This window comes from Pelophylax lessonae, assembly GCF_965119305.1.
Source record: "Pelophylax lessonae genome assembly, chromosome: 1".
NCBI classification, from domain to species: domain Eukaryota; kingdom Metazoa; phylum Chordata; class Amphibia; order Anura; family Ranidae; genus Pelophylax; species Pelophylax lessonae.
This window is the reverse complement of record NC_138768.1, coordinates 384214097-384230312: the sequence shown is the minus strand read 5'-3', so window position 1 is coordinate 384230312 and position 16216 is coordinate 384214097. Positions and strand designations below refer to the sequence as shown.

The 16216-nt window shown below is 37.4% G+C and overlaps 1 protein-coding gene across 15 annotated transcripts in view; it reads left to right on the top strand.

Moving 5' to 3' along the window:
* The window catches only part of PTPRD (protein tyrosine phosphatase receptor type D), a 1741884-nt gene that overhangs the window by 1480592 nt on the left and 245076 nt on the right, over window positions 1-16216 (top strand). For 8 of the 15 annotated variants that reach the window (XM_082266424.1, XM_082266412.1, XM_082266420.1 and 5 more), the window contains 5 exons: window positions 1725-1742; window positions 3270-3380; window positions 9604-9873; window positions 11649-12230; window positions 15107-15240. In XM_082266424.1, coding sequence (XP_082122550.1) covers window positions 1725-1742; window positions 3270-3380; window positions 9604-9873; window positions 11649-12230; window positions 15107-15240 — 1115 coding nt within the window. Of the gene's footprint in view, window positions 1-1724; window positions 1743-3269; window positions 3381-4411; window positions 4424-9603; window positions 9874-11648; window positions 12231-15106; window positions 15241-16216 lie in introns of all 15 variants that reach the window. The other 7 variants (XM_082266411.1, XM_082266413.1, XM_082266423.1 and 4 more) reach the window with 2 other exon arrangements.

Here is a 16216-nt window from a genome sequence, read left to right as displayed (position 1 = left end):
CAATGCTGCTGTCCAAAGGTACCCCTGTGTTTTAATTATCCAGAGTGGGGGCACTCTAATACAGGTGGTGTGTTACTGGCCAGATCACCAGGTGAAAATAGAGGTAATATAGAAAAAACGAATACTGCCCCCACTTCTAATGATTTGTAAGCTGCAATATATTACAGTTTTGGGTTTAATCTCGCTTTAATTATACAGTTGCACCTAGATTAGCTTAACTATAAATATCCATGTTGTCCCTTATGAAAGGCATCCTTATTAAAAAAAAGTCTGACAAAGGGTACCTGTTCCCGAGCTAAAAATCAGATAGTACATTCTTCTTATCCTGGTCATATACAGGGCCATTTGATTGTTGGGGCCTTCCTTTTCACTTAACTGTTTGGTCAGTGCTGGGCTGTTGGCCCTTGGGCACTATCTTCTGGTCTCATCCTGTCTCAGTCAGGAAACAAGTCAGCTAAAAACATTGCTGTGTAATCTGTCACTGGTTTCCTAAAGGAAATTACTATTGCTTTGTCCGATGAGATTGCAGCAAGCTATGCCCTCTGCATGTTGTGCAACAATCAGTATCCTCAGAACTTGGAATTCTAGCACTGGGATCCGCTGCACCATTCAGCTGATGTTGACGGGCCTTGTATGCTGGATACTTTACTTTCTAACAAGTTGCAAAATCTCCATATAGAATAACAAGTTTTTATTGCGTTCAAGGAAGTTAGAAATGGACATATATTGCAAATGATGCTTGAATCACTAGCATCAATTGCGAAAAGAACATTGTGTTGTCTAATTTCATCCTTACTAGAAACATTTTAGATCTCTGTATACTTTATCTGATCATTGTAAACACTAAATTAATAATTAAATGTAGATGAGAAGTAAAATAAGCAAAACCATCCAAATTAAAAAATACTGATAGATGTATGGCCTTCCAAAATGTCCTGTGCTGTTTAAATTGTCTTGTTAAGATTGTTGTGAGCAGAGCCTGTGTTTACATATCAGTGTCAAATTTGAATATTCACTATGTGACATAGATAAAGTAGAATGATAGAGCTTTAAAAAAGTGCAGAAACAAGGAATATAATCATATTTTTATGCTGTCTTTCTTCTCTCTATGTTAATCTACAGAATCTATTGGTAAGTGCTTAGTCTTCCAACGCACTAAACTCCTCCACCAGCCTCCATGCTTAGACAAGCCCTAGTATTTATAATACTGTTAAAATGCATGGCATGCATTTTACAACTTTCAGCCAGTGTAGTCACAAGACCTTTGTAGTGTTGCGCACACCTTCACAAAAGTATTGTTGTTGTAGCAAGCTTATCCAACACCTTTCTTCAAGGAATTGTCCTTTAGCTCCACTTATCCTAAAATAGATGTTGTTCCTTGACCTGTACCACAGTGTTTGTTACCCAACCGTCCTTCACACATTTATGAGCTAAATATGAAAAAAAAAAGTCCTGTAAATAGTACCAACCACTATGAAAATGTATTTTGAGGATTAAAAATATACTTTGAAGCCCCCAGTAGTCTATTTTTTGTACTACTTAAAGAAGCTTAGTGCCGCTTTGGGTCCTTTGCTTTTTGTGGTACAGTGCTATAGGCACTTAGTATATTCCTGTTTTCCTTTCTGTAAATCTAATTTAACTCTTCTTCCAAAACATTAGCCTCCTTCTTCTGGTACTAATGATTCTTCTTTCTAATCTTATTTGCATTCATATTATCCACCCAGGTGGTACACCAATAAGAGGTAAGACTGCTGAATTAAGAGTCGCAGAATGATCTTATTCACTCTTTTTTTTGTCTTTCCATTATTCCTGTATCAGTTATTTATCATTAAAAACAATGTAGTTTTATTATGTATTATTTTATCACTGGTTCATGTGTCTTTTTCATCAGTTCTGTTTTCATTTAATATAATAATTTTAAGTTGTGATATGCTTCAAAGAAAGCATATCAAGGTCCTTTGGCCAAAGCCCAGTCACAGCTTTCCATTTGTCCCTCTTTTTTCTTCTTCTTTTTTTTTTTTTTTTCTTCTTCTTTTTTGTCCGACTGATTGGAGAGGAAAGAAATAATTTTTTTCTTCCTTAGCTGTTCATGTTCTGGACCTAAGCCACTTGGTCTAGGGAACAGTTGGAGACATGCAGAAGGCAACCAGGAATAACGTCTTTTTGATCTTGTAATAAAGAGATGTTTTTGGTTTTGGTCTTGTATTGTTCTTCTATTTTTTCTTTTTTCTTTTTTTTTCTTGTAGCAAAATAAAAATAAAAAAAAAGTTTACATATATTCTTGCAATTTCACATTGTTTTTCCCTTTCACTTAAATTTTCTTGAATTTCTTCACTGACTTTTTGGATCATCGATTCTTCAGGTGGTGGAAACCCCAGGTTTACAACATTATATCTTACAAAAATGCTTGTAATACTGTTTTTTCAATATGTTAAAGCAATGTTTTACAACTCTTCTTGTTTCCTTTTTTTTTTTTTTTTCTTCTTTTTTTTTTTTTCTTGGGTTTTGTGACACCACACTGCTAATCCCACCTGTGGATTTTGATGGGTGTCTTAGGGGGCCTACTGAGGACCTCAAGCAGTGATTGGTTGATTTCTTCTGGTCTTGGCAGTAGCCATTATTTTCTATATTTTATTTTCTAACTCTTTGTTTTCCAGCTAACATTCTTAAATTGTAAGTGGTACTGAACTGATTCTCTTTAGAGTCTGCATGTCTTAAGGGAGTTTTGTTTCTTGAAGTATGTATCTTTTTACTGATACTGTCATTTATTCAATCTTTTTTTTTTTTTTTTTTCTTTTATAAAAAGCAGCATTTTTGATCTTGCTGCACATTTTTTGGTTTCCCTAAAAATAAAACTTTCTTAACAATCTATCCCTGTTTGATAAAATTTTACACTTCTTAAATTTGTCCCTGTTTGATTAAATGCACCTATTTTATATGAACACATTTAATTAAATTGTGTTGACAAAACATAGAATATATTTTATTTCAAAGCCATACTTTCTTGAAGCAGTTTCACTCATTTCCATTTTAATTAAAAGTTAAAAACATGTAAATAAACGCCTGTTTATGTGTACTTTTTAGTTTAAAATAACAGTTGATAAACCAAAATGTTAATTTTACCATTGCATTGGTTTTTATGTGTAATCCTTAGCAAGAATCGGCGTTGGTTGGACCTTCATGGTTTTCTGTGTTGGTAATGTCTGATGGGAGATAAGTGTCATTGTTTTCTGACTTTGTTCTTGGCTGTATATTTTATATTTGAACAGGTGCACTTCAAATTGAGCAGAGTGAAGAATCTGACCAGGGCAAATATGAGTGTGTTGCGACCAACAGTGCTGGGACGCGCTATTCTGCCCCTGCAAATCTATATGTAAGAGGTAGGAATGACAAACCCTTGGTGTCCCCATTCTGCAAGCACGGGGGCTTTTATTTTCAGGATGTTCGCAGTCACTGTTATGACAATAGAAAAATGAAGAGCAAATCTATGAATATCCACGAAAAAAAAAAAAATGTATAGGTCTTTACCTGTGGGTTGTAAGTATATTTAAACCAAAATCTATTATTTCTTTGCCTTTACATGTGTGTCTTGCTTTGCTTTTTGGGGTTTTTCTATAGTTATTTTATGTATTGACAAATAGTTTATTATTAATCCCAAATAAATAGCATTTGTGCTGATAATCTACTGGGTTGCAGTTTTAAAGCATCATGATGGATTCAAATGTTCACTTCAGTGTGTAGTGAGATAACCTTCTAACCTCAAAGAGCCTTAAAGAGCATAACTGTCATCACTCTTATTTTACTACTTTGTTTCTTTCTTTCTTTTTTTTTTTTTTATTAATTGGCATACTTGATAATAGAAGTAACACCTTACACTACAGAAATGAACTGACCTGCAACAAAATATACGAGGCTGTGTTCAGATAGCATTTTACCGTAATCAATAATAATCATTACAAAGAAAAAGCAAATTTGCTGTAATCTCATTAGGTGAGGATTCTGTCCAGACCAAAAGCAATAAAGCATGTCCTAATGTCAGTGTATGAAAAGGACTACCCAAAGGTTAACCTGCGTCAGCTCATTGCTGTAGTGATAGCAGTTGTAGGAACAAAACTAGGTAACATAGTCATATGCTATTACTATTTCCTTATTTTCATCCAAAAAATAAAGCAGACTTGATGCGCCACAGAGGACTCTTAATGGAACACGTATGGAGTTTGAAAACAATGGCTAGCTATTGTGTCTAAACTGGAGCAATGCTTTATTATAGTATAGGGAGATATAACAAGTAAAAGATGTTCAAATAGCAGTTGAAAGCCTTGATATGGCCTTTTTACTCTCTCTGTGTTTCCCTTGTTTTTCTCCTTTCCTCATTTCATTGTGTTCTGCATCAAACCCCTACATCCCTCAGAGCTGCGAGAAGGTTGGTGTGTTTTTTACTTTTTACCCACCTTACAAAAATAATAATTCAACGATAACAAAGAATACAAATGAAATGAATGTAGCTGCATTGTGTTTTTTTATTTTATATATACTTTTTTTTTACTTAGCGTTTGTTTTGGAAGTGCTTCTACGCTTGCTGTTATCTAATTCTGATGCATGCGAGAATGATCTTGAGTGCATGGCAACCTTTCATACAGTAGTATTTCTGATATCAGTTTATTTATTGCCTGTTTAGACTGCTGCTTTGACATACACAGTAATGATATATTGCATATTGGTCAGGCATGGGAACGTGCTGTGTATCCGAACGGCCGCTTTTAAAATATACCTAAATAGTGTCTTTGCATGTTTAGTTACTGCTTGTCTCGTGTCAGTATAATGTGCTTGCTCTCTCTTCCCACACTCCTGCCTGCTACACCTTCACAAGATCATCATATATTTACCTTCTTCAATAATTCACGTTAAATATAGGCAAGTTTTCTTTTTTGCGCCACTGTTGCTTGCCTGCCCTTATAAATTGAATTCCTCGACCCAGCTGGGGTTGGTGTTACTGGCTATAAACAATGGTTTATTTAATAACCTAGCAAGCAGGGCTGTAGTTTGAAAAATCTAAAAGCATTTGAATATTTTAGGGATTCTCTCCTAAGTTAGGCGTCTGTATTCCAGATTTCCCTGCCTCTTTGCCTTTACCCCTTCATGGACTCTCTTTTAGGAAAAAAATCTGATTTGCAGTGTTTAAACATGAATGATAATAGCAATGGTGGCCTTGATTAAAGAAAAGTTTTAATTTCAAACAGCTGAATATGAAAGTGATATAGGTCCGTGTATTTTTGATACAGACACATGCCAAGTGTGACTGTGTAGTAAAACAGCCCTGAATGCATACAAATGTGCTGTTTCTCCAACATACAGGACCTAATCACATCTTTGCTTTCTTTATTTTACCTTGCACTTTTCTGATCAAAGATATGTTGTGATTAGTTGAATACTGTATGTGTTAGCACACGTTTGATATTAAATAACCATTTTACCTAAATAAATTTTCCATTAATCAGACAGCAAATGGGAAACACAGTTTACCATGTACAAAAATGCCAAAAACACCCCACCCCTGCTGGCATATTAAACCTAATGTGAAAGTGTTTAAGTGAGCAGTGACTGATCTGCCATTAACATTTTGGGATATGCCCTCCAAATTTTGAACAATTTTTTGTACAACTTCATTGTTTAACATATTTTTTTTTTTTTTTTTATTTATATGTATCCAACTACCATAAGTTTTTTGAATGAGACTTTATTCATACATCTAAATATACAGCTGAATTTTTGAAGCAGGAATATATGTCTCTTTTCGTGTACTGGTGTAGGTCCTGCAGATGCTTGCTATGACTACTTTTAACCTTTTAGTTACCATCATACATTATGCCTTGGACGCCTGTCTTATTAGTAATCAAATTTTTTAATAGATGATCCTTATCCCATAAGATTTGGATGTAACTAAACTACGAATGTTACCCTGCCATACTCCTCTTTTCAATACATTCACAATCATAGTGTCTAGAGATGAGCGAGTAACCAAAAATTAGCTTCTCGGTCACTCTGACCAATCAGTGCTCTTTGGTCTTCTTTATGGGTTTGCTTCTACTGATATGGCTGTATTTAATACTGCTACACTGTCTCTTTTTTAACTTTTTCTATTCAAGTTTTAGATTAAAAGTGTTTTGTGTGCCTCAAAGATGCCAGCCTACATTACCAGGCATGTAACTGAGTCTCCTTTGAAAACATTAGAATGAGTAGGTCTCCCTCTTCAAACTTGCAGTTGAACAAAAATACAGCCTCTGATAAGCGGAGAAACCAGTCCATATGCCTGGGGTGTCAAGTTGGAATCTTTTTGGAGAAGAATACACAATACACACTGGTATTGATTTACTAAATGAATACATGCAGATCACTTACCATAATGAATGTTCACTTTTCAAAGAAAATGTTCAATTGGCTTAGTGAGTAAGGTGAAACTGTAATCATTTTAAATACCCAATCATGTACAAGAGGAATAAAAAAATAACATAATTTTTATTTGTACAGTTCAGGACACAGGACTATTCCTCCTAAGCCATTGGTTATATGGAGCTGCCTTTAGGTGGGACATCCCCCTATATAACCCCACCCACTCCCAGCTAGCCCCAGTTTTATGCTAATTTCCCCCAGCCTTAGACCACGAGCACTGGTAAAAATTTAGAGTTTTGCATGGTACAGCAATCTCTATGCCATATCCGGGTTCATCAGTGGCCTACAGTGCCTGGCACAGGTGGCCTTCTCCTCTCTCACATCAGCGGAGGTTGTGAGTACCCATCTGGTGACAGCCTTTGCATTGCATAATACAAATCACAAGTGCAAGAGACAGGGGTCAGATGGCCTCAGTAGCTCAGAATCAGTACACGGTTCTACAGGGGATGGTAGTTGATTTCCAGGGGCTCTGTTGCCTTCTACTAGATAGCCTCCCCCAGTCTGATTCTCTGACTTCCTCTGGACACTCAGCTGGTTTTTCATCAGTACAATTTTCCACTTATTTATCTAGGAAGGAAGTTTCCTCCTCAGTGTCTGACTTCATGGACAGATTCTCAGACCTTTGATTACAGAGGCCACAATCCTCAGTCTACCATCTTGAGTTAATCCTCGACTTTGCCCTTGAGGCAGACATACTCCCGGAAGAGGAGGTAGCTGAGGAAGACCTCCCTCCTCTCTCCTTCTGAGGATTTAGTTCAGGGTGAGGTGATGAAATTTCATCCACGCTTTGGGATACCATTGCTACCCTTGTTGACATGGCATACACTTGTTTAGCATTAGAGCAGCCAGAGTCTACTCACCCCAAAGTCATCTGGAGGGGTCCCTTCAAGTGCCTAAGCCTGATAAGAGCTTCCCAGTCAACTTGCTTTTAGAGCCTGCACTATATTGTGACTGGCCTCACCCTTAAAAAAGTTATTTGCTCAGCATTATCCTATTGAAGAGAGTTTCCTGAAAAAAGGGATAGTCCCCATAGTTGCTTCCCTGGAAGTTTGTCAGATCCTTGCTGTTTGGACCGAGACTCTAGCTTCATCCTATCAGATTCTTCTGTACACCACCAATTAGAGCTTTAAGCATGGACCTTATGTTACTGCATTGACACCATGGCCGATACACTCATAGGTCTCAGAGTTAATGGCCTTAACCTGTAAATAGGGTTTTCTAATGTTATACAAAGGCCAGGTAGTTCCTCCTTTTGCCTTACTCAGGACATTGTTCTTCCCTACTTATGTCCTGCTTTGAAACATCCTAATAAAATTCCTTTTCACTGCCATGATGTGGTACTCGCTGTGAGAGTCTACCTCTTGGCCACAGCCTCTTGTAGTCAATCAGATTTCCTGTCTGGGCTCCCTGCTTTTGTTGCACCATTGCTGGGTGGATTGAGCAAGTCACTATTCAAGACTATAGTTTAATGAATAGGGCTCCTCCCTTTCCTGTTAAGATGCACTCTAGCAGATCCATTAATGCTGCATTGGTATATCAGCATTAGGCACCTGTTTCTCAGATTTGCATGGTTGCCACCTTGTCTTCAGTTCACACATTTGTTAAGTTTTATAAGTTGGATGCTCAGGCCTATATTGATGCCAGTTTCAGGTAACAGGTACTACAAGCTGCTGTCAGAGTCTGTCAAGCCTTTCTTGACCTGTAGCTTAGGTGGGCCTGTTGATGTTGTTTTCTGTGTTGCTCACCCCTCATTTGGACTGCTTTTGGACATCCCAGACTAAAGATCATGTGGCCCGTGCTGTACAACAAGGAAAATATAATTTTTGACTTTCAAAATCTGTTTCCTAGAGTACAATACAGGACACAGGCCCCTCCCCTCTGTTTTTATAATCTCCCTTTTGCTTGCTACAAAACTGAGGCTATCTGGGAGTGTGAGGGATTATATACGGGATGTTTCTCCATTGCATGTGTTAAATCACCTAAAGGTAGCTGCATCCCATGGTTAAAACTGATGATTCTGTGTCCTGCATTGTACTCCAGGGAACAAATTTTACTTGTAAGTCCAAATCCTATTTTTGCTTGCACATGATTGAATAATTGATGTGAACACAACTTCACCTTTTTTACTAAGGAGTATCCACTTTACATATTGAGCATTCTTTCCTTTAGTCAATCAACCCCATTGTGTTTTTCTTACATTTTAGTAAAACTCTGGAAGAGAAAGTTAAAAACAAGCTGGCAGTTTGAATATACTCAGATTAGTGGTGATTTGGATGATATTAACAAATCTCCATGGTGCATGTTGCATTTCAAACTTAGCACGTTGATTCGCTCATGTCTAATAGTTACATGTTAACAACTTAACAAACTAATCTAATACTGCCCCTCTTGTGTTACCCTCTCTTTCTCTAAAACCCAACTCTTGTCCTAGTCAGTGTTTTAGCTCTATATTAAAGTATCACACACATATCCCTTTTTAATTTTTCCAGAGAAGGAATAAAAGATTTATTTAGAAAAAGATGATATTTTTAATGATATAAACTACTCCCAAAGCATGGTTGCCTAGACCTCAGTCATTTGCTTGCATGCATGACTAAGTCCAGTCCAGAACTGGCTTTGCCTTGTAATGATCAGTCTTTCTGTATATATTGATTTATGTTTTAGTGTTAGTGTTAGGCCTGTAGGCTGCATCCAGTTTTTAGCCTGAAAGTGAGCTAACCGAAACTTTCAGCACTGAGTCAGGGCTGTGATGTGACAATGTGGTTGATCACATTATTTCACATCGACTGGAAGCAACTCAGCACTTGAGGCTATGGAATACAAGCATGCTGGCAATCCTCCAGTTTTTTTATTGAATATATATGTATATGTATATATACATATGTATTTGCATGGTGTCTGTGTATTGTACAGTAGTTGGTAAATTGTTGGGGCCTGACAGGTGCAAGTAAATGTGTTTAAATGTCTTGAATTCAGTATATTGTAAAATGTTTTTCTTTTAGAAGAGTCAACGTGTATATACTTGCTATATACATTATGTGATATAAACCTTGAGCTTCAAACATGTCTCTGTGATGTGCATGTCATAATGCTGAAGATTCATATACTCTGTTGGATATGTTGTCATGTATTTCTTCTCTTTATTTTGCTCAGTTCGTCGAGTTGCTCCAAGGTTTTCTATTCCACCCACCAATCACGAGATCATGCCTGGTGGAAGTGTCAATATAACTTGCGTTGCAGTAGGGTCACCAATGCCGTATGTGAAATGGATGCTGGGCGCAGAAGATCTTACACCTGAGGATGATATGCCAATTGGAAGAAATGTACTTGAGCTTACTGATGTCAGACAATCCGCTAATTATACATGTGTGGCAATGTCAACTCTTGGTGTTATAGAAGCAATAGCACAGATAACTGTTAAAGGTAATTTATATTTGTACATTTGTAGATACAGTTAGCTTACATTCTAGCAGGGTTTGTCACTCTTAATTGAAAATAACCTCAAATGTCAGTACTCCTTTCCCTCTTTCTTAGCAGCACTGTATTTCTTATTGCACGTACACTTGTGTGCTTTAGGCAGAATAAATGTACGTTTCCAGATAACACACTGTCATGTCAGAGGGGGCCGAGCATAGTACTATGAGACATCTGGTTTATGCTTAAAAGCCATTGCAAGTCTTGCAGAAATAATTTTGAATTCTACTTGCAATGTCAATCATGGGCGCATTTTTTCATTGAAATAGAAAGTCACTTTAACTATAAACATAACGAGGATAATTAACCATGTATTTGCACTAAAATTCTTGAGCAGGAAACACTGTCAGACTGGAAGTAACCTATTAATCATGCTTATGCATGAGTTTTATTGTGCAGGTGCGACGGCTGATCCAGAAAGTAAAATGTCACTACTTGCACAGTTTCTGAGCTGGGCGTGCTGTATTACCTGTATGTAACATCAGCTACATTCAGTATACAATGCTGTGTTTGGGCAGTGGGGCAACAACTTCCCATCCCGCTCCTGAAACAAAATCAACTAAAGTCAGCAATGGTAGCTTTTATTTCATGTATGAATATAAAGCTTCCTCTGATTGGTTGTGGTGGACTTTGTGACATCATACTCTCACTTCTTCACCGCAGCCAATCATTGGAAGCTTTGTATTCATTCATAGAATACAAAGCTTTTCATGAATGACTGAACAGCACTCAGCCTGACACAGTTAATACAGCACAACCAGCAAGCTTGGCCCAACAAACTATTGAAAGGGGCATTGAATCTGAAGTTAGGCTTTAACACAGTCATGTACCAAATAAAAAACACTTTACTATGCCTAAACTGCATCATTTTCAACCTGGTGGAGATGCATGCTACTTAGGTATTTCAGCAAAAGTAATTAGATTGTATTTGATTGGTATCAATTGGTATTTGTCAAATTACCTTTAGAATTCTCACATACTGAGTTACTCTCTACAATTTCACATTGATTAGAATATTTCTCCTCTTTCCTTTACATTTTCCAGGTCTACCTTGTGGCAATTACCTTTCTTAGTTTTGTTGCGCACATTTTTTCACTATTTGTAAAGGGTTTAAAGATTTTTTCTAACAAAATCTTCAAACTCCCTCACTTCAGACTTGTTACTTTTGTTAATGGTCCAGCCATATCTGCACTCCTGTTCTCATCAATTCTTTGACTGCTTTACCTGTTTTAAAAGAAATGTCTCAGGTGCTGTCACGCTTACTCCATTTCTTATTTATTTACTAATGCTAGCAGCACAAGGCCCCATGCACACAGGACATTTGTCCAGCTCTCTTAAATGCATGTAAACGCATTTATTCTGGCCATTGAAATAAATTAACACTCAAGTGCGCCTAACAATATTGCATGTTTACATGCATTTACACATGTTGAGCATTTTTTTTTTAGCCAAAACACTTCTGCTCCTGGACTCACTGGCAGTGTTTTTTTTTTTATGCTTCTAAACATCTATGTGTGCATAGACACATAGGATGAAATTGAGGTCCGTTTAGAGGCAGAAAAAAAAAAAAGAAAAGCCAGACGCCCCTAAAAGCAGCATTTTAATGCACAGTGTGCACATGAGGCCTAAGGATTAAAAGTAGTCAATGTTTACTGAGCAAGTGAACTAATGCTTCAAGCACAATAGTGCATTATTTAATCCTAGTGTCTCCATTTTATTTAAAGCCTTACCAAGGCCACCTGGAACTCCTATGGTAACTGAAAGCACTGCTACAAGTATCACATTAACTTGGGATTCTGGAAATCCTGAACCTGTCACCTACTACATCATCCAGCACAAGCCGAAGAGTTCTGAAGAACCATATAAAGAAATTGATGGCGTAGCAACAACACGCTATAGTGTTGCAGGTCTTAGTCCATATTCGGAGTATGAATTTAGAGTTGTTGCAGTCAATAACATTGGACGCGGCCCACCAAGTGAACCTGTCCTAACAAGGACTTCAGAACAAGCTCCATCCAGTGCTCCACGGAATGTGCAGGCTCGCATGCTGAGCTCAACCACTATACTTGTTCAGTGGGAAGAACCTGAAGAACCCAATGGACAGATACAGGGTTACAGAGTCTATTACACTATGGAGCCAACATTACACATAAATAGTTGGACTAAATACAATGTGGCTGACAGTCAAATTACTACCATAGGAAATTTGGTGCCTCAAAAAACATACTCAGTGAAGGTCCTAGCATTTACTTCAGTTGGAGATGGACCCCTTTCTAATGAAATGCAGGTCATAACGCAGACAGGAGGTAGGTACTACTTTTTTACTGGTTGTGTTATGTTTATAGTCTCCTATAGTTCATTTGGAAATATAAATTGCTGTTTATCATTTGTGAGAAACTTAATTTCAGGCATACAATTTCTTTTTACATATTTTTTTACTTAAAATTTACATGCTTAGAGTTTACATACAGATGTGAGAACATTTTTGAATACCTTAGATAAAATACATTAAGTCACCAGTTTTACCATGTATAAAGTAAAAATGATGTAGTGCAAATAAATACATATATAAATGAGATTTCTCTCAAATTTAGGTCAGTGAAAAGCATGTTTAAAAGAAAACAAAAACCATATGCTTATTTATTGCTAAATTCATATTCAGTATGTTTTCAGTGGAACGTAAAGCAAAATAAATCATAATCTCAGGAACAGTTTTGTTTTTATACATGTTGCAAAAGACCATAATTTACAAAGTCCTTCACCCATTTTCAGATTTGTAGAAATAATATTGATATTATAATACTTATACTTCTGACTATAGATAAAAATGGCTTGTTTAGCTTGCACGGTTTCCAGCTACCTATGATTATTGGACAGTAAAATGAATAAGGTAATTCTTGTCTCTTTTTTAAGCAAGCTCTATCTGTTAAATAGACATCACAGTGCAATGCAAAAGGCCTGGCGATTTCACACTGCTGTCCCTTTATTTGTAGAGGAAAGTGGAAGTATAGCAGTGGACCAGTAGGTTTACCATGCTGGTATTGCTATATGAGTATTGATGTTGATATAAATGATCTAGTTCCCGGGCAGGCAACTTCTTCATCCCAGCGGATCTCCATAGTCTTCTTGGCTGCCAGACAAGCTGCTGACAAGGCCTGTACTTGTAATTCACATTGGGAAAAATATAATTGTGGGTCCAGCTAATTTCTGGTTTGTTCACATTGTTGTCAATCAAGCCCTGGTGAAGGGGATGCTCTTGGACCCCCAAAATTAGTTGGCTACTGTTTTATTTGTGCCTCTGACTTTTATCGGAATAAAGTTGTATCTGAACCTCTTTGAAGTGGTGTGAAGCTTCAGTTTACATTTTTGTCACTTTATTTGTGTCTTAGTCTGGGTCTAGTTCCCCCCCCCCTCTCCCTTGGTTTTTCAAAAAATCGTTTTTTATTTTAGCACTTTGCACCCTCCCTAGTACTTTCTTCCACGTCCTCCTCTGTGTCTGGTTGCTTCCTACTTCCAAAATTAATGTAAACCAGCATTATTCAACCAGTTGCCTGTGAACCCAGAATGAGCACGTGCCATGGGAACTGTGTTGTAGGGGTGCACATAGGGAATTTAGCTGCTTGTACTGCTCCTCACTGACAGGAGTGACTGCAGCATCACTTCTGTCAGAAAGAGCAGGGACCGATAGTTGCTGGAGGGAGAATTCTACTCTCTGCTTCCTCACCTGTTTACTCCCCCCAACTGCAGCCTTAGGGCTCATTTACATAGGCAGAGGGAGGGCAATTAAAGCAAGTGGTTGGGCCTTGATTTTACCAACCCTCAACCACCCACCTGAATAAGGAAATGCAACTGGTCAGGGCAGTACACATCTGTGGATGTGATGCGTTGCTTTGCCACCATAGCAAAAATGTATTGGAATGTGTCCATGTTGCAACTATGTGCAGTATACACAGCTGCAGTGCAGTGGGTCAGCATTTTCAGTGTTAAAAAAAGCAGGTGCAGGTGACATCACCTCCTCATCACCTGTCAAATGCCCTCTGAAAAGTGATCTGCTACAGTTCTTTTTCTGAGAGGCAGCAATAATAGCCAATAAATGACCCCTTAGAGTTTTTCAGCCCCCTTTACTCCCTCAGAGCCTTCTTAGATCCCTTTAGTTATATGCACCCTTCAGATCTCCCCCCTTTTTTTCATACCTCTGATTAAGATGCTAACCAGTCCTCCCCAGATTGACACCAAGAATGCAGTGGCATTTTTTCCCCCATTGACACTGATGTAGCACCATTTTCCCTCTTAGCAACACCACCAACACAAGGACTTTTTTTCCTTCCAATAACACCACCAACACAGGAACATTTTTTCTTTCCAGTAACACCACCAACACAGGGCCATTTTTTCTTTCCCGTAACACCACCAACATAGGGGCATTTTTTCTTTCCAGTAACACCACCAACACAGGGGCATTTTTTCGTTCCAGTGACACTGCTGATGCAGTGGCTTTTTTTCCTCCCAGTGACACCACTGACACAGGGGAAAATGTTCCTTCTAGTGACACCACCAAAGCAGGAACCTTTTGTCTCTCCAGTGACACCATTAAGACAGGTTGCCATCTTCACCCTGGGAACTGGAAGACCTTTACCCACCACAGTACTGTAGCACTAACCAAAAATAACGCATATGTTTTTGTTTTAATGCTTACATTACCATGCATTTTTCTGAACTATTTTTTTAAACACATGCTACAGATTTTACAAAACTTTACAATGACCATTACTCATTATTCATCTCCCATTTACTAACCAATATTACAAGTAATAATAAATATTACACCCTTTTCTATTGACACTAAAATAAATGTTGCTTTTTAGTACAAGGAGGAAGATTATGCATGTCATGTTATTTTGTACCACTGGAAAAGTATATGATATTCATGTCTCCATCCTTTCCCATGAATGTATTTCCTTCAGAAAAAAAAGTTCTACTGAGGCTTATGTGCTTTTATTTGTGCTTAGTAGAAAATTGTGTCATCATAAAATCTTAGAAATTAATCTGCTCTGTTCACCTCTTCAATAGTAAAGGATCCATAGTGACAGGAAAATAAACACAATGTTACATAATAAATTCTAGTAAATTAACCTATTAATGCTTATGTTTTTAAGCGGTAATAAAACTTTTATTCTTTTAGTTCCCAGTCAGCCACTCAACTTCAAAGCTGAAGCAGAGTCAGAAACAAGTATATTATTATCCTGGACCCCCCCACGGTCAGACACAATATCCAAATATGAGCTCTATTACAAAGAAGGAGATCAAGCAGAGGAGGTAATTTGTGGGTTGTAAGGATGCAAATGCTTCTTTTTACTGAGATACAAAGTTTTATCAAGCTTATATATATTTTATCTTAAAGAAATTTGGTATTGTAACTTATAATCAGAACTATCTAACGTGTGCTAAGTGCAAACATGGATACACAAGCATAAGAGGAAAAAAATGCTGTAGCCTTACAAGTAAGTAGAACAATAGGCTTCCAAAGTCTCATTTGTTTTTTAGCTAACAATAACAAACATGTTATACTTAAGCTGGCCATACACTAGCCGAAAAATCGTTTGAACTAATTTTCGAAAAAAAAAAAAAATGGGCTGTGCGAGCAGATAATCGTGCCATCATGTAATGACCGAATTTCAAACAATAAATCGTTCAATGGATATAAATGAATCCGTTTTTAGTTCAGTTTGTCACATATACCTAGTACAAACAGTTCAGGCAAGAAACACATTAACCTTTCAAGTTATCGTTGCGTTCGGCTGAATTTTCCGAACTGTTCCTTCGATTTTTTGGCTCTGAAAATTTAAAACCGATTTTCTATTTGTGCCCATTAACTGGACGAAAAATGAATGAACGGACCAAATGACAGATTTTCAAATTATTTTTTTCCTAGTGTATGGCCAGCATTTCCTGCTCTGTGCCTGCACTGGTACCCCCATAGCATGCGGCTTGCTAAGGGACTACTCTGTATCTGCAACTACTACTGCTCTGCAGTATCATTGCACAGAGCAAGTAAGTATAACCTCTTTTTTTTTTAATTAAAAAACATTTCCTTTAGAACCACTTAAATTTAGAGTGCATGCCGGGGGTAAAAATTACACTTTCTTTAGACCTCTCCAATCCATGAACATTTCTGTAGTTTTTGTTTCTTTAAAAATGCTGCAAGTGCAGAAAAATGCTTTTTAATCTTGCCAGAATTCCGGTTGGGTCCTAAGTTTCTGTGCATTATGCCTGTGCTGCACTGAAATCCCAA